The 22,588-nt window shown below is 41.1% G+C and overlaps 1 protein-coding gene across 8 annotated transcripts in view; it reads left to right on the top strand.

The window, feature by feature from the left end:
- The window catches only part of LOC117345119 (endophilin-B1-like), a 108,618-nt gene that overhangs the window by 62,534 nt on the left and 23,496 nt on the right, over positions 1–22,588 (top strand). For 6 of the 8 annotated variants that reach the window (XM_033908139.1, XM_033908117.1, XM_033908089.1 and 3 more), the window contains exons 6-9: positions 5,049–5,084; positions 16,040–16,057; positions 18,712–18,801; positions 21,969–22,069. In XM_033908139.1, the coding sequence (XP_033764030.1) occupies positions 5,049–5,084; positions 16,040–16,057; positions 18,712–18,801; positions 21,969–22,069 (245 nt within the window). The remainder of the gene's footprint in view (positions 1–5,048; positions 5,085–16,039; positions 16,058–18,711; positions 18,802–21,968; positions 22,070–22,588) is intronic. The other 2 variants (XM_033908109.1, XM_033908098.1) reach the window with 1 other exon arrangement.

Genomic DNA, 22,588 nt, shown 5'->3' with positions numbered 1-22,588 from the left:
TGGTTCACCAGAGTTAATTAACATCTACAGTACTATGTATGTGTGGGTGTAGATGGTTCACCAGTGTTAATTAACATCTACAGTACTATGTATGTGTGGGTGTAGATGGTTCAGTTGAATTAAAAAGTTAAAAAGAAGTGATGCAGAAATCAATAATGAGAACTGGTACAGTTTCACATCCCGCACAACACCAACATGCAGCGCCATCTGGTGTGGAGTAGATTAAGGGAAGATCATTATAACTACTATTTATCTATGCCATTTTATACAGTGTTTTTTTGTTGTTTTTTTCTTTTAAACCCCTTTCAAATTTGTTCAAAGTAGTCCCATCTTCAAATATTTCACTATTTTGCTGTACAATAAAATACAAACTAGGAATGTTTAACTACAGCATGGAATTATTGTATATAGTCATGTGTATGAATGTTATCATATACATGCCTACAACACCACTGGCTGACCATGAAGTGACTCAGTTGTACAAGCATTTTTATGGTCATATTTACACCAACATATGTGTTGTATATCAAACATGTCATTTTATGCAGAGCTTGATATCAATCTATAACCTGGCTCATGTTCTCATATGCTTGATGTGTACACAGTGATGCTATTGGACAATTAATTGATTAATTAATGTGAGAAAGCTTCAGGGGAACTATTTAAGGAAGTTCAAAGAGGGGAAGAGGCTGAGAATGTGTTATAATGTAGAGGAGGCTGTGAATGTGTGATAATGTAGAGGAGGCTGTGAATGTGTGATAATGTAGAGGAGGATGTGAATGTGTGATAATGTAGAGGAGGCTGTGAATGTATGATAATGTAGAGGAGGCTGTGGATGTGTGATAATGTAGAGGAGGCTGTGAATGTGTGATAATGTAGAGGAGGCTGTGGATGTGTGATAATGTAGAGGAGGCTGTGAATGTGTGATAATGTAGAGGAGGATGTGAATGTGTGATAATGTAGAGGAGGCTGTGAATGTATGATAATGTAGAGGAGGCTGTGAATGTGTGATAATGTAGAGGAGGCTGTGAATGTATGATAATGTAGAGGAGGCTGTGAATGTGTGATAATGTGGAGGAGGCTGGGAATGTGTGATAATGTAGAGGAGGCTGTGAATGTGTGATAATGTAGAGGAGGCTGTGAATGTGTTATAATGTAGAGGAGGCTGTGAATGTGTGATAATGTAGAGGAGGCTGTGAATGTGTGATAATGTAGAGGAGGCTGTGAATGTGTGATAATGTAGAGGAGGCAGTGAATGTGTTATAATGTAGAGGAGGCTGTGATTGTATGATAATGTAGATCTAGAGGAGGCTGTGAATGTATGATAATGTAGAGGAGGCTGTGAATGTGTTATAATGTAGAGGAGACTGTGAATGTGTTATAATGTAGAGGAGGCTGTGAATGTGTTATAATGTAGAGGAGGCTGTGAATGTGTGATAATGTAGAGGAGGCTGTGAATGTGTGATAATGTAGAGGAGGCAGTGAATGTGTTATAATGTAGAGGAGGCTGTGATTGTATGATAATGTAGATCTAGAGGAGGCTGTGAATGTATGATAATGTAGAGGAGGCTGTGAATGTATGATAATGTAGAGGAGGCTGTGAATGTATGATAATGTAGAGGAGGCTGTGAATGTGTGATAATGTAGAGGAGGCTGTGAATGTATGATAATGTAGAGGAGACTGTGAATGTGTGATAATGTAGAGGAGGCTGTGAATGTATGATAATGTAGAGGAGGCTGTGAATGTGTGATAATGTGGAGGAGGCTGGGAATGTGTGATAATGTAGAGGAGGCTGTGAATGTGTTATAATATAGAGGAGGCTGTGAATGTATGATAATGTAGAGGAGGCTGTGGATGTGTGATAATGTAGAGGAGGCTGTGAATGTATGATAATGTAGAGGAGGCTGGGAATGTATGATAATGTGGAGGAGGCTGGGAATGTGTGATAATGTAGAGGAGGCCGTGAATGTGTGATAATGTAGAGGAGGCTGTGAATGTATGATAATGTAGAGGAGGCTGTGAATGTATGATAATGTAGAGGAGGCTGGGAATGTATGATAATGTAGAGGAGACTGTGAATGTGTGATAATGTAGAGGAGGCTGTGAATGTGTTATAATGTAGAGGAGGCTGTGAATGTATGATAATGTAGAGGAGGCTGTGAATGTGTGATAATGTAGAGGAGGCTGTGAATGTGTGATAATGTAGAGGAGGCTGTGAATGTGTGATAATGTAGAGGAGGCTGTGAATGTGTGATAATGTAGAGGAGGCTGTGAATGTGTTATAATATAGAGGAGGCTGTGAATGTATGATAATGTAGAGGAGGCTGTGGATGTGTGATAATGTAGAGGAGGCTGTGAATGTGTGATAATGTAGAGGAGGCTGTGAATGTGTGATAATGTAGAGGAGGCTGTGAATGTATGATAATGTAGAGGAGGCTGTGAATGTATGATAATGTAGAGGAGGCTGTGAATGTGTTATAATGTAGAGGAGGCTGTGAATGTGTGATAATGTAGAGGAGGCTGTGAATGTGTGATAATGTAGAGGAGGCTGTGAATGTGTTATAATGTAGAGGAGGCTGTGAGAAATGGGGAGGTGACTGTGAACAGGTGAGAAAAGGGGAGGTGACAATGAACAGGTGAGAAAAGGGGAGGTGACTGTGAACGGGTGAGAAAAGGGGAGGTGACGCCTCTCCCTGTGGGAACCCCTCCTTAACACCTCTCCCTGTGGGTACCCTTCATTAACACCTCTCCCCGTGGGAACCCTTCCTTTACACCTCTCCCCGGGGGAACCCCTCCTTAACACCTCTCCCTGTGGGAACCCTTCATTAACACCTCTCCCCTGTGGGAACCCTTCCTTTACACCTCTCCCCGTGGGAACCCCTCCTTAAACCTCCCCCTGTGGGAACCCCTCCTTAACACCTCTCCCTGTGGGTACCCTTCCTTAAACCTCTCCCTGTGGGAACTCTTCCTTAACACCTCTCCCTGTGGGAACCCTTCCTTAACACCTCTCCCTGTGGGAACCCCTCCTTAACACCTCTCCCTGTGGGTACCCTTCCTTAAACCTCTCCCTGTGGGAACCCTTCCTTTACACCTCTCCCTGTGGGAACCCTTCCTTAACACCTCTCCCTGTGGGAACCCCTCCTTAAACCTCTCCCTGTGGGAACCCCTCCTTAAACCTCTCCCTGTGGGAACTCTTCCTTAACACCTCTCCCTGTGGGAACCCCTCCTTAACACCTCTCCCCGTGGGAACCCTTCCTTAACACCTCTCCCCGTGGGAACCCTTCCTTAAACCTCTCCCTGTGGGAACCATTCCTTAAACCTCTCCCTGTGGGAACCCCTCCTTAAACCTCTCCCTGTGGGAACTCTTCCTTAACACCTCTCCCTGTGGGAACCCTTCCTTAACACCTCTCCCCGTGGGAACCCCTCCTTAAACCTCTCCCTGTGGGAACCCCTCCTTAACACCTCTCCCTGTGGGAACTCTTCCTTAACACCTCTCCCCGTGGGAACCCCTCCTTAACACCTCTCCCTGTGGGAACTCTTCCTTAACACCTCTCCCCGTGGGAACCCTTCCTTTACACCTCTCCCCGGGGGAACCCCTCCTTAACACCTCTCCCTGTGGGAACCCCTCCTTAAACCTCTCCCTGTGGGAACCCCTCCTTAAACCTCTCCCTGTTGGAACCCTTCCTTAACACCTCTCCCTGTGGGTACCCATATCTTAGGGTTAATTGCAATGTATCTTAATAACCTGCATCAATACCTCTCCCTAAGGTTAATATTCTTTAAACAACAAGCCTAGACCAGACATGTCAGTGACTGCTAGAAAGATTCAACACCTCCTCCCAGGGGGATATAGTTATATATGTAGAGTCACTCGCCCTGAAATGCTTAAATAAATCTGTGATTATCACATCGTCTGATCAACAAATCAACTTATCACCTTGAGGGAAATCCTGTTCTCAAGCAGTGCATGCAGATAATTAATTGTAATCATGGAGGTGTAATGAGGTTTACAGCTATATAAATGACATGACTGTTCCTGGTTTGTCTTAGGTATGGATTAAATCATTGATGAATTTGTATTATACAGGTGTGTACAGAATATTCTGTGGTGTAATCAGTGTGTGTGTGAGGTTTATATGTGGTGGTCACACCTCACCTGTGTAATCAGTGTGTGTGAGGGAGGTTTATATGTGGTGGTCACACCTCACCTGTGTAATCAGTGAGTGTGAGGGAGGTTTATATGTGGTGGTCACACCTCACCTGTGTAATCAGTGTGTGTGAGGGAGGTTTATATGTGGTGGTCACACCTCACCTGTGTAATCAGTGTGTGAGGGAGGTTTATATGTGGTGGTCACACCTCACCTGTGTAATCAGTGTGTGTGAGGGAGGTTTATATGTGGTGGTCACACCTCACCTGTGTAATCAGTGTGTGTGAGGGAGGTTTATATGTGGTGGTCACACCTCACCTGTGTAATCAGTGTGTGAGGTTTATATGTGGTGGTCACACCACACCTGTGTAATCAGTGTGTGAGAGGTTTATATGTGGTGGTCACACCTCACCTGTGTAATCAGTGTGTGAGGGAGGTTTATATGTGGTGGTCACACCTCACCTGTGTAATCAGTGTGTGTGTGAGGTTTATATGTGGTGGTCACACCTCACCTGTGTAATCAGTGTGTGAGGGAGGTTTATATGTGGTGGTCACACCTCACCTGTGTAATCAGTGTGTGTGTGAGGTTTATATGTGGTGGTCACACCACACCTGTGTAATCAGTGTGTGTGAGGGAGGTTTATATGTGGTGGTCACACCTCACCTGTGTAATCGGTGTGTGTGAGGGAGGTTTATATGTGGTGGTCACACCTCACCTGTGTAATCAGGGTGTGTGAGGGAGGTTTATATGTGGTGGTCACACCTCACCTGTGTAATCAGTGTGTGTGTGTGAGGTTTATATGTGGTGGTCACACCTCACCTGTGTAATCAGTGTGTGTGAGGGAGGTTTATATGTGGGACCACCTACTATTTTGAAATGTGTGTCTGTCTTTTACAAGCCTAACTCCACTACCAACACCCTGACCCTCGTAGAGGTTAGTGGCTCTTGTTATCATGCATGGTCGTTGTCTACCCTTGATTTTTGTTGATGTGTGTAGCTAGAGTTCTTACCTTTTTATTGATTTCAATGTTCTTGTTAACATTTATAAACATGAAATCATTGAGTATTTTAGTATAATCATGCAGCTCATCTATAGTGTAATATGGTTTACATTACCAGGCTTTACAGGAGATTTGAAGGTGATGTGATTAAGAGAATTTGTGTATGAAGGTCATATCATATATACTGTCATTGTGCCTAATTTGACCATTCACTTTATATGATGACAAGATCAACATGTCTAAGTTTTTGATGTCAAGGTCATAGGTATTTATTCAGGGTCAAGGTCTTAGGATCTCTGTACATTCTCAAGGTTGTAAGATGATGTCACTCATGATACCAAGGTGTCTAGAAATTGTGTATGATGTCAAGGTCGTCAGTTTATCTATAGACTAGGATACTGTGTATGACCTCAGGGTTATAACAGGGCTGTTTGCTGTGATACTGTGAAGCTAAACTGTGAAGATATTGCATCAAGCACCGAGCTGGGCAAGCCTGAAGATGATACCTTTTGTAGTTCAATAATCAACTGACTATGTCAAAATATATCAGGAACATCATATGCTGTTTAAATACACCATGTCATAACGATGCTCCCTCTGGACTGTATCTATTGATTATATACGGCTGTAGTGAAAAAAAATACCTACGAGTATAAAGGAGATGAGAAAAAATCTCGCATATTATATCAGTTGTGAGTTTTACTTCAGCTGTGTATCATCAAACATTTCACAACCGTCAGTATCACACATAATTGTAAAATGGAAATGATTGCCCCCCTCCTCAATACCATATACTGTTATATCTGTGGATAAATGAGGTATAAGTCTGGTACATGTGTGTCTTCGTTTGAGGTTAATTAAGTGTTAATGACCTCTACATTAATTCGGACCTACCAGCTGCTGCTAATCCTATCTTGAGGAGTGAATATTAAATGATGCTGAGACACTGATTGAATCATTAGATGTTGTCCTTGGGGACTTCCCCTGCTGTACCTATAAGTTATTATAGATCTAACTGATTGGTGTAGCAGCAGGTCAAGGTGAAAATAAGCAAAATTTTGCATCACTGTCTAGAAGTCCATAATGCATTGCATTTTCTGTCCAATCTGTCAAGGAGATGTGGTCACATGATCAGGTTTACTACATAATCACAGTGTGAAAAATAGGTCTTGCTCTTTTCATTTAACCTTGTTTAATTCTTCACTAAATTACTTGATACACAATGTATTTTGTATCAGTAAAGACTCTAAATAAAACCATTGCACTTGTGTACACATTTTTGGATTGTTCTTTTACAAAATTGATTCTAATGGTAGAATGTTAGCTGTTCATGTCAGGTTAAAGTTTAGACTGTTTATTCTAATGGTAGAATGTTAGCTGTTCATGTCAAGTTAAAGTTTAGACTGTTTATTCCAATGGTAGAATGTTAGCTGTTCATGTCAAGTTAAAGTTTAGACTGTTTATTCCAATGGTAGAATGTTAGCTGTTCATGTCAAGTTAAAGTTTAGACTGTTTATTCCAATGGTAGAATTTTAGCTGTTATGTTAAGTTAACCTTTAGACTGTTTATTCCAATGTTAGCTGTTGTGTTAAGTTAATTACCTTTAGACTGTTTATTCCAATGGTAGAATGTTAGCTGTTCATGTCAGGTTAAAGTTTAGACTGTTTATTCCAAGGATAGAATGTTAGCTGTTCATGTCAGGTTAAAGTTTAGACTGTTTATTCCAAGGATAGAATGTTAGCTGTTCATGTCAGGTTAAAGTTTAGACTGTTTATTCCAATGGTAGAATGTTACATTGTATGTTAAGTTAACCTTTAGACTGTTTATTCCAATGGTAGAATGTTATGTTAAGTTAACCTTTAGACTAATGATGACATTTTCTAATTACGGATAGATTGTCACTTTAGTATCTTCCATGGAGTGATGAAGGGAGAGTAACCTCATACAAATGAAGTGAACTGCTAAATGAAAGTGCATTATTTTAAGTCTTGACACAGTGTAAAACTAGATTGCCAATGTAAACAATGTCAAAATATATTAACATGTCGGCAAATAGCAATTCTCCTGTCAGAATGGAAGCACTCGGCACAAAATCTTCATTGGGAAATAAAGTGATTGGAGTTTACAAGGTGAAAATGTACAGTAATACACTGCACACTGTAATGTACAGTAATACACTGTATATAAAATTGGTTTACCTGCTGATTGGAGTTTACAAGGTGAAAATGTACAGTAATACACTGTACACTGTAATGTACAGTAATACACTGTATATAAGATTGGTTTACCTGCAACATGTTTTCAAAACATCGGTGAAATCATAATTTCTTATGAATGAAATTGTCATGATAGATGCATAGTAATATACATGCAATGAAATTGATCATGTGACCATGCATTGCGTTAATTGTGGACCTATATTGATCATGTGACCATGCATTGCGTTAATTGTGGACCTATATAATTATAGTGATATCATACCCTGTAGATGACTGTGTATCACCATTGACTCAAGTGTGAGTGGTATAGTTAAGCATGTGATCATCCCTTTCTACACATATATACAGTAACTGTTGTACCTAAATCACTTTATAACATATTCACTTCAATGGCTGCATGATCTAACATAAACATACATTTTATGAAACATTGCTGTTTTACTTGTTTTCAGTAGCCTTTTGTAGGATTAGATATTTTATAACATTATTAATACAGTAGCCCTTTTGTAGGATTAGATATTTTATATCATGATTAAATGGAGAAAATAAAAGTCTGCTTCTTGATATTATTGAATAAATGTGAATATGATGTGTACATTTTATCAAGTCACTAAAATTCAACAGGGAAGTCTGTTACTGTCACTTTGCATTTGTATGCCATTTTGTGTCTTCACCTTACAGATTCGGTGTCAATCTCTGTATGTGTTCAATCTAATTAAAATTAGACTTGTAATTTTCTCTCCTCTACGATACTCTACGATACTCAATACTCTACGATACACTCAAGGGTCATGCTGAGATGACCTCCTACAGGGTATCGTTAGATCTTGTATTGCAGTGTATCGTAGAGTATCGTAGAGGAGTGGAAATTACAAGTCTGATTTTAATTAGATTGCATATGTGTTCCCAAGTGGTCACAATTATTACAAAGGGTCAAATCCTGTCAAACATTCTCCAATTTTCAGGTAAACCAAAGATTTGTCATTATACATTTCACTAATGATTTATTAATCAGGATCTTCTATGACCAGTCATGGTTAGGCTATGGTTTGACTATGATATGAAACCTAGAGTTATTGAGATTCTGAAGACAAAACATTACCATAAACTATACAGTTAAAACTACATTTCTGCATATATAGGGGCTGTTACAACTGTTTAATAAACACCTATCTGTTTACATATCTTACCTGTTGACAAGCCAAGTCGATGTCTCCAGTCTGGTACCGAGGTCAGTCGGCCCTCATCCTACCCTGTATCCATGGTAACTCTACCAATCCTATTTACGCACCAATGCCAGTTAGCCATTTGGTCTTTATTTTAACATGACTTGATTTGATTATATTCTGTATGTTTTATTTGGTAGTTTTCCCAGGTCCTGACATCTTGTAGACAGGACTCTCAGTGAGGTAGCTAACATAACAGATTACCTTCAAGAGTTGGCTGGTGACCTTGGGGTTACTCAGATAGTACGATTACCATCAAGAGTTGGCTGGTGACAGTCGGGTTACTCAGATAGTACGATTACCATCAAGAGTTGGCTGGTGACAGTCGGGTTACTCAGATAGTACGATTACCATCAAGAGTTGGCTTGTGACAGTCGGGTTACTCAGATAGTACGATTACCTTCAAGAGTTGGCTGGTGACTGTCGGGTTACTCAGATAGTACGATTACCATCAAGAGTTGGCTGGTGACCTTGGGGTATACTCAGATAGTACGATTACCATCAAGAGTTGGCTGGTGACAGTCAGGTTACTCAGATAGTACGATTACCATCAAGAGTTGGCTGGTGACAGTCTGGTTACTCAGATAGTACGATTACCATCAAGAGTTGGCTGGTGACCTTGGGGTATACTCAGATAGTACGATTACCTTCAAGAGTTGGCTGGTGACAGTCAGGTTACTCAGATAGTACGATTACCATCAAGAGTTGGCTGGTGACAGTCGGGTTACTCAGATAGTACGATTACCATCAAGAGTTGGCTGGTGACAGGCAGGTTACTCAGATAGTACGATTACCATCAAGAGTTGGCTGGTGACAGTCAGGTTACTCAGATAGTACGATTACCATCAAGAGTTGGCTGGTGACAGTCGGGTTACTCAGATAGTACGATTACCATCAAGAGTTGGCTGGTGACTGTTGGGTTACTCAGACAGTACGATTACCATCAAGAGTTGGCTGGTGACAGTCTGGTTACTCAGATAGTACGATTACCATCAAGAGTTGGCTGGTGACATTGGGGTTACTCAGATAGTACGATTATCATCAAGAGTTGGCTGGTGACCTTGGGGTATACTCAGATAGTACGATTACCATCAAGAGTTGGCTGGTGACAGTCGGGTTACTCAGATAGTACGATTATCATCAAGAGTTGGCTGGTGACCTTGGGGTTACTCAGATAGTACGATTACCATCAAGAGTTGGCTGGTGACCTTGGGTATACTCAGATAGTACGATTACCATCAAGAGTTGGCTGGTGACAGTCGGGTTACTCAGATAGTACGATTACCATCAAGAGTTGGCTGGTGACCTTGGGTATACTCAGATAGTACGATTATCATCAAGAGTTGGCTGGTGACCTTGGGATATACTCAGATAGTACGATTACCATCAAGAGTTGGCTGGTGACAGTCGGGTTACTCAGATAGTACGATTACCTTCAAGAGTTGGCTGGTGACCTTGGGGTTACTCAGATAGTACGATTACCTTCAAGAGTTGGCTGGTGACAGTCGGGTTACTCAGATAGTACGATTACCATCAAGAGTTGGCTGGTGACAGTCGGGTTACTCAGATAGTACGATTACCATCAAGAGTTGGCTGGTGACCTTGGGGTTACTCAGATAGTTTGATTACCATCAAGAGTTGGCTGGTGACCTTGGGGTTACTCAGATAGTACGATTACCATCAAGAGTTGGCTGGTGACAGTCGGGTTACTCAGATAGTACGATTACCATCAAGAGTTGGCTGGTGACAGTCGGGTTACTCAGATAGTACGATTACCATCAAGAGTTGGCTGGTGACAGTCGGGTTACCCAGATAGTACGATTACCATCAAGAGTTGGTTGGTGACCTTGGGTATACTCAGATAGTACGATTACCATCAAGAGTTGGCTGGTGACAGTCGGGTTACTCAGATAGTACGATTACCATCAAGAGTTGGCTGGTGACAGTCGGGTTACTCAGATAGTACGATTAACATCAAGAGTTGGCTGGTGACAGTCGGGTTACCCAGATAGTACGATTACCATCAAGAGTTGGCTGGTGACCTTGGGTTACTCAGATAGTACGATTACCTTCAAGAGTTGGCTGGTGACAGTCGGGTTACTCAGATAGTACGATTACCATCAAGAGTTGGCTGGTGACAGTCGGGTTACTCAGATAGTACGATTACCATCAAGAGTTGGCTGGTGACAGGCGGGTTACTCAGATAGTACGATTACCATCAAGAGTTGGCTGGTGACAGGCGGGTTACTCAGATAGTACGATTACCATCAAGAGTTGGCTGGTGACAGGCGGGTTACTCAGATAGTACGATTACCTTCAAGAGTTGGCTGGTGACAGTCGGGTTACTCAGATAGTACGATTACCATCAAGAGTTGGCTGGTGACTGTTGGGTTACTCAGATAGTACGATTACCATCAAGAGTTGGCTGGTGACAGTCGGGTTACTCAGATAGTACGATTACCATCAAGAGTTGGCTGGTGACCTTGGGGTTACTCAGATAGTACAATTACCATCAAGAGTTGGCTGGTGACAGTCGGGTTACTCAGATAGTACGATTACCATCAAGAGTTGGCTGGTGACCTTGGGGTTACTCAGATAGTACAATTACCATCAAGAGTTGGCTGGTGACAGTCGGGTTACTCAGATAGTACGATTACCATCAAGAGTTGGCTGGTGACTGTTGGGTTACTCAGATAGTACGATTACCATCAAGAGTTGGCTGGTGACTGTTGGGTTACTCAGATTGTACGATTACCATCAAGAGTTGGCTGGTGACTGTTGGGTTACTCAGATAGTACGATTACCATCAAGAGTTGGCTGGTGACTGTTGGGTTACTCAGATAGTACGATTACCATCAAGAGTTGGCTGGTGACAGTCGAGTTACTCAGATAGTACGATTACCATCAAGAGTTGGCTGGTGACCTTGGGGTATACTCAGATAGTACGATTACCATCAAGAGTTGGCTGGTGACCTTGGGGTTACTCAGATAGTACGATTACCATCAAGAGTTGGCTGGTGACCTTGGGGTTACTCAGATAGTACGATTACCATCAAGAGTTGGCTGGTGACAGGCGGGTTACTCAGATAGTACGATTACCATCAAGAGTTGGCTGGTGACAGTTGGGTTACTCAGATAGTACGATTACCATCAAGAGTTGGCTGGTGACCTTGGGGTTACTCAGATAGTACGATTACCATCAAGAGTTGGATGGTGACCTTGGGGTTACTCAGATAGTACGATTACCATCAAGAGTTGGCTGGTGACTGTCGGGTTACTCAGATAGTACGATTACCTTCAAGAGTTGGCTGGTGACAGTTGGGTTACCCAGATAGTACGATTACCATCAAGAGTTGGCTGGTGACAGTCGGGTTACTCAGATAGTACGATTACCATCAAGAGTTGGCTGGTGACAGTCGGGTTACTCAGATAGTTTGATTACCATCAAGAGCTGGTGACCTTGGAGTATCTCAGATATATAGTACGATTACCATCAAGAGTTGGCTGGTGACTGTTGGGTTACTCAGATAGTACGATTACCATCAAGAGTTGGCTGGTGACCTTGGGGTATACTCAGATTGTACGATTACCATCAAGAATTGGCTGGTGACCTTGGGTATACTCAGATAGTACGATTACCATCAAGAGTTGGCTGGTGACAGTCTGGTTACTCAGATAGTACGATTACCATCAAGAGTTGGCTGGTGACAGTCGGGTTACTCAGACAGTACGATTACCATCAAGAGTTGGCTGGTGACAGTCAGGTTACTCAGATAGTACGATTACTATCAAGAGTTGGCTGGTGACCTTGGGGTTACTCAGATAGTACGATTACCATCAAGAGTTGGCTGGTGACCTTGGGGTTACTCAGATAGTACGATTACCATCAAGAGTTGGCTGGTGACCTTGAAGTTACTCAGATAGTTTGATTACCATCAAGAGTTGGCTGGTGACAGTCGGGTTACTCAGATAGTACGATTACCATCAAGAGTTGGCTGGTGACCTTGGGGTTACTCAGATAGTACGATTACCATCAAGAGTTGGCTGGTGACAGTCGGGTTACTCAGATAGTACGATTACCATCAAGAGTTGGCTGGTGACAGTCAGGTTACTCAGACAGTACGATTACCATCAAGAGTTGGCTGGTGACCTTGGGGTTACTCAGACAGTACGATTACCATCAAGAGTTGGCTGGTGACAGTCGGGTTACTCAGATAGTACGATTACCATCAAGAGTTGGCTGGTGACCTTGGGGTTACTCAGATAGTACGATTACCATCAAGAGTTGGCTGGTGACCTTGAAGTTACTCAGATAGTTTGATTACCATCAAGAGTTGGCTGGTGACAGTCGGGTTACTCAGATAGTACGATTACCATCAAGAGTTGGCTGGTGACCTTAGGGTTACTCAGATAGTTCGATTACCATCAAGAGTTGGCTGGTGACCTTGGGGTTACTCAGATAGTACGATTACCTTCAAGAGTTGGCTGGTGACAGTCGGGTTACTCAGATAGTTTGATTACCATCAAGAGTTGGCTGATGAATGTTTATGAATTCCAATATGGCTGTTGAATTGCTACCTCGCATTTTATTTTTAAATTATATTTGAAAATCTTATGGATGGTCTCCAAAACTTGAATGTCATCTAAAGTTATAGATATGTCATTAACTTGTTCATCTGATTAAATACCCACAGAATAAGTTTGATTGTGGTTGTCTGATTTTGTTTTTTATTTGGTGACCTGCTGGTTAGAAAATAAGAACAAAGGAAAATGTTTGATAATCCTACCTAGTACTGCACTCTGACCAGTTTATATACACAAGCCATACTGGCCCCCTGACCTTTCCACCAAGACCTGGTTTATATTTGGGGGTACCCATTCCTGCCCCCTGACCTTTCCACCAAGACCTGGTTTATATTTGGGGGTACCCATTCCTGCCCCCTGACCTTTCCACCAAGACCTGGTTTATATTTGGGGGTACCCTAACAGGAATCTGACCTTCTATGATGACCTACACCTCTACTACATGTAACTCAGCCCAAAGAACTGTGACACTGATCCTTTTGTAATATTTACAATCATTTACCTCCCTCTATATCAACCTTCATGTTCTCTAGTCTTCTCATGACATCAGTGAGACATTGACATCATAATTGAGACAATAGTTGGAGTTATATTGTAGGTGGTAAAGCAGTAACTAGCTATTGCTGACAGAATACTGACTCAAAGTCAGTGAGACAAATCCTAGAACCTACAGTATATTACACCTGTCTCACTGACCTGTACCTACAGTATATTACACCTGTCTCACTGACCTGTACCTACTGTATATTACACCTGTCTCACTGACCTGTACCTACAGTATATTACACCTGTCTCACTGACCTGTACCTACTGTATATTACACATGTCTCACTGCCCAGTATCTACAATATATTACACCTGTCTCGATGACCTGGACATACAGTTTATATCTGAATGAGCTATACATAGCTGATACTACAGACATTGTAAACTGTGGTTGCCAATAGACGACTCCTATCCGTATTAGAGTCAGCCAGTTTGGTGTAGATCAGGAGAGCATGCGTCCAGTATAACACTTTTCTGTTACGTAACATACTTAAGTTTAGTACTTTCTCCTGGACACTTGGCATCCATTTTGTTTTATAATTTGATTTAGTCATGGAAAGCACAGGAAATGCTGATTGAGTTTTGTCCTTATTGTTTGTAGACTTGTGTGACGTCTAGAGGACAGGGCTGACTTTTTATTGATAAATGTTTAAAGACCAGAAACAGTCCATTCCCTGTGTACAGTTTAACACAGAGTAAAGATAATCAACTTTTTTTTATTAAGCTATCCAGTTTAAAGAATAGACTCCTACCCCTTATATCTAAATCAATTAAAAACCAAACCTTTGTTGTTGGTCTAAATTAGTGCAATGTTTGTAGTAGGCTTCAGAGAGATCTTTTGATGGGAGAATTTGTGAATTCCCATCCTCTGACCTCCGTCTATTACGTCTGTCTATTACATCTGTCTATTACATCTGTGTATTACGTCTGTCTATTACATCTGTCTATTACGTCTGTCTATTACGTCCATCTATTGCGAAGGATTTTGTACCGATGCAGCCAGCCATTGGTGATCAGATGTAGTACTGAACTGAGATACTGTCAGTGGTTTAACGTGATAGCAGTAGTATTATATATGTATTCTGTATCTTTAATGGTAATCTCATTTCCATCATCTGGTAGTTTAAGCTTAATTACTATCATGAATTTGAGTAAATTTGAATTAATAGTTTTCTAATTTTAAGTTTTATGCAAGATTATAATTTGATGTGTGTCGGATGTTTTCATGTTCTATAAGTACCAGGGGTGTAACAGTAGAGATGGATATACCTACAGACATTGTCTGATGTAGTGTCACTGTGATTTATAATGACCATGGATACCCACAGAGTTGTCTGATGTAGTGTCACTGTGATTTATAATCACCATGGATACCCACAGAATGTTCTGATGTAGTATCACTGTGATTTATAATGACCATGGATACCCACAGAGTTGTCTGATGTAGTGTCACTGTGATTTATAATGACCATGGATACCCACAGATGTAGTATCACTGTGATTTATAATGACCATGGATACCCACAGAATGTTCTGATGTAGTGTCATTGTGATTTATAATGACCATGGATACCCACAGACATTGTCTGATGTAGTGTCACTGTGATTTATAATGACCATGGATACCCACAGATGTAGTGTCACTGTGATTTATAATGACCATGGATACCCACAGATGTAGTGTCACTGTGATTTATAATGACCATGGATACCCACAGATGTAGTGTCACTGTGATTTATAATGACCATGGATACCCACAGAATTTTCTGATGTAGTGTCACTGTGATTTATAATTACCAGCAAGGTTTTGTCCTCCCCATTACAGCATGTCTACAGAGTTTTAATCTTATCTGTTGTATCATTATATCGTCCTGTAATCACACACTCATTGTTTACAGACCATTAAAAAATTCCTTGTTATGTTACACAGGTAATATGCATGTTTATAACAATGTCTGTCATGTTATCAGTTATATTGAGATAAGGTTCTCTCGAGTGTTATATTGCTACATGTACTGATAATAGAATTGTTGATAAGGTTCTCTCGAGAATGTTATATTGGTACATGTACTGTATGATATATGTATTAGATATGTTGACTATTATCTGTTATAAATTGAACACCTTTATGTTAATTAAGCATGTTCGTTAGGATGACATGTTCTCTTTCATTGTGTCTCTAACATTCAGATCCAACAGTACATGTAAACAGTTACCGTGATATAATGCTGATCATGCTATACAAAGTATGCTTTAAACCAGAATATGAACTTTGAGTTAACTGACTTGTTGTTTGTGTTTGTGCGGACCAGGATGATGTCATTGCTCGAGTAAGACTTTCATTTGTGTGTAGATAAAGCATGGTGACTTGCATGCATTTAGTCTGGGGCTATTTCTCCAAATACCAATGTTTTTATTTCCTGTCACTTTTTATTTTCAAAAAGGAATTCTCTGTTGTAATTAAACAGGAATTCTGAAATTTCATCAAGTTTTCACCAGGAATGTTTATATCTATCAGTCTCTGTTTTGTTGCTTATTACTCACAGATTTTCTTGTCGAAAATGGCATATTCACTATCACTGATTAGGGGTTATCTCCCTTGATACCTTGTCCAATTCGAGGAATTATCTCCCTTGAAACCTTGTCAAATCAGAGGAATTATCTCCCATGACACCTTGTCCAGTCAGATGAGTTCCTCATTGAAACCTTGTCAAGACAGAGGAGTTATCCTCTTGAAACATTGTCCATTCTGAGGAGTTATCCCCTTGAAACCTTGTCCCATCAAGGAGTTTTTCCCTTTGAAACCTTGTACAATCAGAGGAGTTATCTCCCTTGAAACCTTGTCAAGAAAGAGGAGTAATCCCCTTGAAATCTTGTCCCATCAAGGAGTTATCCCCCTTTCAACTTTTTCCAATCAGAGGAGTTATCCCCCTTGAAACCTTGTCCAATTAGAGGAGTTATCCCTCTTGAAACCTTCACCAATCAGAAGAGTTATCTCCCTTTTAAACTTTGTCCAATCAGAGGAGTTATCCCCCTTGAAACCTTGTCCAATTAGAGGAGTTATCTCCCTTGAAACCTTGTCCAATTAGAGGAGTTATCCCCCTTGAAACCTTAACCAATCAGAAGAGTTATCTCCCTTTTAAACTTTGTCCAATCAGAGGAGTTATCCCCCTTGAAACCTTGTCCAATTAGAGTAGTTATCTCCCTTGAAACCTTGTTTAATCAGTGATACATACTATTCAAAGACATCCAGGTTTATGTTGTTGATTTGATGTGTGTCCATTTCTGTCTTTAGTGTAAATCAGAAAGTTGTCAATAAATAATTATAATAGTTATTTGTTAAAATAGAATAGGAATAAGTAAACTAAAAATGTATTATATATACACAATCATATATTCAAAAATATGTTTAAAAAGAAATCAATTTATTTTTTCTCTTTTTTTTTATTCATTGGTAGATAAAATATATCAATTTATCAAAAAAGAATCATTCAAAAAATAAACATTGATCTGCAGTAAAAGTACATTGAGTGAGTCTACTAATTATGTTTAATGAATAGTTATGCTTATTAATGGTCCGCTGTAATACTGCTTGATTCCTATAGCTTCCTGGAGTTATCATGTATATCACTGTTGTGTTTGGTGAGATATACAGGTAGTTCCTGTGTGTATACATTTTAAATGCTTAGATGACTTTATATTGGTGGAAGTTTACACTGTACTTTGTACACTATCTCTAGAATATAGTAATATAAGTTGTTGTTTTTTTTATTATATGCACCATATACAAACTTACATGCAAATTGTCATTTGTAAAATAATAAGAAAAAAATTCAGTTATATGATAATTCCAAGCTGAAATCATAATTTTGGGAAACAAAGCATTCCAAACTAGAATGATGATGTTGGATAACAAAGAATTCCAAACTAGTATGATAATGTTGGATAACAAAGAATTCCAAACTAGAATGATAATGTTGGATAACAAAGAATTACAAACTATAGGATGGTAATGTTGGATAACAAACAATTCCAAACTAGAATGATAATGTTGGATAACAAAGAATTCCAAACTAGTATGATAATGTTGGATAACAAAGAATTACAAACTAGTATGATAATGTTGGATAACAAAGAATTCCAAACTAGAATGATAATGTTGGATAACAAAGAATTCCAAACTAGAATGATAATGTTGGATAACAAAGAATTCCAAACTAAACTGATAATTTTGGATAACAAACAATTCCAAACTATAGGATGATAATGTTGGATAACAAACAATTCCAAACTAGAATGATAATGTTGGATAACAAAGAATTCCAAACTAGAATGATAATGTTGGATAACAAAGAATTCCAAACTAGAATGATAATGTTGGATAACAAAGAATTCCAAACTAGAATGATAATGTTGGATAACAAAGAATTCCAAACTAGGATGATAATGTTGGATAACAAAGAATTCCAAACTAGAATGATAATGTTGGATAACAAAGAATTACAAACTAGAATGATAATGTTGGATAACAAAGAATTCCAAACTAGAATGATAATGTTGGATAACAAAGAATTCCAAACTAGAATGATAATGTTGGATAACAAACAATTCCACTTTCCATGAATCTTGGTGTCATTGTGCATGTCTGTAGTACCAGTGAGCTTTAAGTGTGATATAACATCATATACTACTGTATATACATATATTATGTATTCTGTTTCACTCTCTCTGGATCTCTGTTATGGTACAAGTTACTAGTACCGTACTAGTCGTACTATAGTTATAATAACATCATTAAACAATTATAGTATAATATATATATATGATATTATATGTCATTTTTTCTGGATCTGTTATCGTACAGGTCTAGTACTATAGTTACGATAATGTATAATATATATATGAAATATGTCATTTTTTCTGAATCTGTTATCATACAGATATGTCGCACTATATGTATATAATATTCTATTTCCCTTTCCAGGCTGAAGCAGACTTACGAGTTGCCCAGGCCGAGTTTGACAGACAAGCAGAAATTACCAAGCTACTGTTGGAGGGTGTCAGCAGTGCTCATGTATGTATTTCCCTGTTTAATGTGCTGTCCCTTATCAATTTGCAGCATGGACTGCAATGCAGCATATGCTGCAATCATGCTGCTTTTATGCTGGCATCATGCTGCTAGTTTCACAGCATGATTGCAGCATGTGCTGCATAGCAGCATGGTACCATGCTTCTGTACAGCATGTACTGCAACCATGCTTTAAAAATTGAGGTAATTGCATATCTGAACTGTATCATGCTGCAATCATGCTGTGTCGACTTAGTTGATTTATCATATGCACTGTATCATGCTGCAACCATGCTGCAATAACTTTGCCAGTTTGGATATCGAATTATATCATGCTGCAATCATACTGCATCTATGCTGTGATCATGCTGCAAATTCATAAGGGGTAGAGGAATTTCATAACTGGCACTTTAATAAAAAAAGTCTTTTAGTTCAAAATGATCATATTTCATCATGTGTATAGTATATTACATAAAGGTTATATCTTGTGATCTACTTTTGTTCAACACTTGAATATTTGAAAATATAATTATGAATTTAATTGAAATGAAAAAAATCAAGTCTCAGGATATATCCAAACTCTAAGAAACTATATATTCCATGCGGAATAAGACACTTGTCTAAGATTTGTCTTCTCCATGTGTTACAGTGGTCTCCCTTGTTTTTGATCAATATTTTATAAATATACACTTAGTCTATCTATACTTGGAGAACTGTTCCCTTCTATAAAGCTATTTCACCTTAAAGTAATTTTGTGGTCTCTGTACAAGTGTTTAACTTAATATTTTGTATTTATGTATATTTGGTTGCATGGTGGTCATGTGGCACAGCGTGACATTCACCTTTCACCTATCTAGTCGGCCCGGATGGTCGGGTGGGACAGTGTTGTCACACTCACCTCTCACCAATCTAGTCGGCCCGGATGGTCGGGTGGGACAGTGTTGTCACACTCACCTTTCACCAATCTAGTCGGCCCGGATGGTCGGGTGGGACAGTGTTGTCACACTCACCTCTCACCTATCTAGTCGACCCGGATGGTCGGGTGGGACAGTGTTGTCACACTCACCTCTCACCTATCTAGTCGGCCCAGATGGTCGGGTGGGACAGTGTTGTCACACTCACCTCTCACCTATCTAGTCGGCCCGGATGGTCGTGTGGCACAGCGTGACACTCACCTCTCACCAATCTAGTCGGCCCGGATGGTCGGGTGGGACAGTGTTGTCACACTCACCTTTCACCAATCTAGTCGGCCCGGATGGTCGGGTGGGACAGTGTTGTCACACTCACCTTTCACCAATCTAGTCGGCCCGGATGGTCGGGTGGGACAGTGTTGTCACACTCACCTTTCACCAATCTAGTCGGCCCGGATGGTCGGGTGGGACAGTGTTGTCACACTCACCTTTCACCTATCTAGTCGGCCCGGATGGTCGGGTGGGACAGTGTTGTCACACTCACCTTTCACCTATCTAGTCGGCCCGGATGGTCGGGTGGGACAGTGTTGTCACACTCACCTCTCACCTATCTAGTCGGCCCGGATGGTCGGGTGGGACAGTGTTGTCACACTCACCTCTCACCTATCTAGTCGGCCCGGATGGTCGGGTGGGACAGTGTTGTCACACTCACCTCTCACCTATCTAGTCGGCCCGGATGGTCGGGTGGGACAGTGTTGTCACACTCACCTCTCACCTATCTAGTCGGCCCGGATGGTCGGGTGGGACAGTGTTGTCACACTCACCTCTCACCTATCTAGTCGGCCCGGATGGTCGTGTGGCACAGCGTGACACTCACCTCTCACCAATCTAGTCGGCCCGGATGGTCGGGTGGGACAGTGTTGTCACACTCACCTCTCACCAATCTAGTCGGCCCGGATGGTCGGGTGGGACAGTGTTGTCACACTCACCTCTCACCTATCTAGTCGGCCCGGATGGTCGGGTGGGACAGTGTTGTCACACTCACCTCTCACCAATCTAGTCGGCCCGGATGGTCAGGTGGCATAGCGTGACACTCACCTCTCACCAATCTAGTCGGCCCGGATGGTCGGGTGGGACAGTGTTGTCACACTCACCTCTCACCTATCTTGTCGACCCAGATGGTCGGGTGGGACAGTGTTGTCACACTTACCTTTCACCAATCTAGTCGGCCCGGATGGTCAGGGTGGCACAGTGTTGTCACACTCACCTTTCACCAATCTAGTCGGCCCGGATGGTCGGGTGGGACAGTGTTGTCACACTCACCTCTCACCTATCTAGTCGACCCGGATGGTCGGGTGGGACAGTGTTGTCACACTCACCTTTCACCAATCTAGTCGGCCCGGATGGTCGGGTGGGACAGTGTTGTCACACTCACTGGTCGAATGGGACAGTGTTGTCACACTCACTGGTCGAATGGGACAGTGTTGTCACACTCACTGGTCGAATGGGACACTGTTGTCACACTCACCTTTCACCAATCTAGTCGGCCCTGATGGTCGGGTGGGACACTGTTGTCACACTCACCTTTCACCAATCTAGTCGGCCCTGATGGTCGGATGGGACACTGTTGTCACACTCACCTTTCACCAATCTAGTCGACCCGGATGGTCGGGTGGGACAGTGTTGTCACACTCACCTCTCACCTATCTTGTCGACCCAGATGGTCGGGTGGGACAGTGTTGACACACTCACCTCTCACCAATCTAGTCGACCCAGATGGTCGGGTGGGACAGTGTTGTCACACTCACCTCTCACCAATCTAGTCGGCCCGGATGGTCGGGTGGGACAGTGTTAACACACTCACTGGTCGAATGGGACAGTGTTGTCACACTCACTGGTCGAATGGGACAGTGTTGTCACACTCACTGGTCGAATGGGACACTGTTGTCACACTCACCTTTCACCAATCTAGTCGGCCCTGATGGTCGGATGGGACACTGTTGTCACACTCACCTTTCACCAATCTAGTCGACCCGGATGGTCGGGTGGGACAGTGTTGTCACACTCACCTCTCACCTATCTAGTCGACCCGGATGGTCGGGTGGACAGTGTTGTCACACTCACCTCTCACCAATCTAGTCGGCCCGGATGGTGGGTTGGCACAGTGTTGATACACTCACTTTTCACCTTTAAGACGGGGCTGTACCTTTACTCCATACTACAATTGGATGACATTTTTATCATTTGTATAATTCTATTTAGGCCCATCACTTACGATGTCTGAATGACTTTATCGAGGCCCAGACGACCTACTATGCCCAATGTTTACAGTACATGCAGGACCTGCAGAGGCAGCTTGGAAGGTAGGTCAAGGTCGCTAGGACACCAAGATCGACAAAGTACAGGGTTGTTTTGGAAATTTATTTATTTTATAACATTTGACTGCATGGGTTGAAGTTATTTGTTTTACAATTAATTCAGTTAAGAAAAACAGAAAGTTCTGAGGAGCAAATTAACTTTTGACTTAAAACGATGATGACACTCAATGCCATGTTGTAATGAGTTTAATATCCATCAGTGTTACCCAATGTCCTGGTCATTGTGTTTGATTACAGAGTAATTGTCATTTTGACATTGTTATGGAGAGTAGTTGTCATTATGACATTGTTATGGAGAGTAATTGTCATTATGACATTGTTATGGAGAGTAATTATCATTATGACATTGTTATGGAGAGTAATTGTCATTTTGACATTGTTATGGGCTATGCAATATACTGATAAATTCTATTGTATTATAATCTGCTAATAACTGTGTCGCATCCCAAGGTTCCCCTTCGCTGTACGTATAGGGAATTATAGAAATTTACCTAGTAGACAGAA

The sequence above is a fragment of the Pecten maximus genome, chromosome 2, assembly GCF_902652985.1.
Source record: "Pecten maximus chromosome 2, xPecMax1.1, whole genome shotgun sequence".
In the NCBI taxonomy this organism is placed as follows: domain Eukaryota; kingdom Metazoa; phylum Mollusca; class Bivalvia; order Pectinida; family Pectinidae; genus Pecten; species Pecten maximus.
This window is presented reverse-complemented; position numbering and strand designations above follow the sequence as displayed.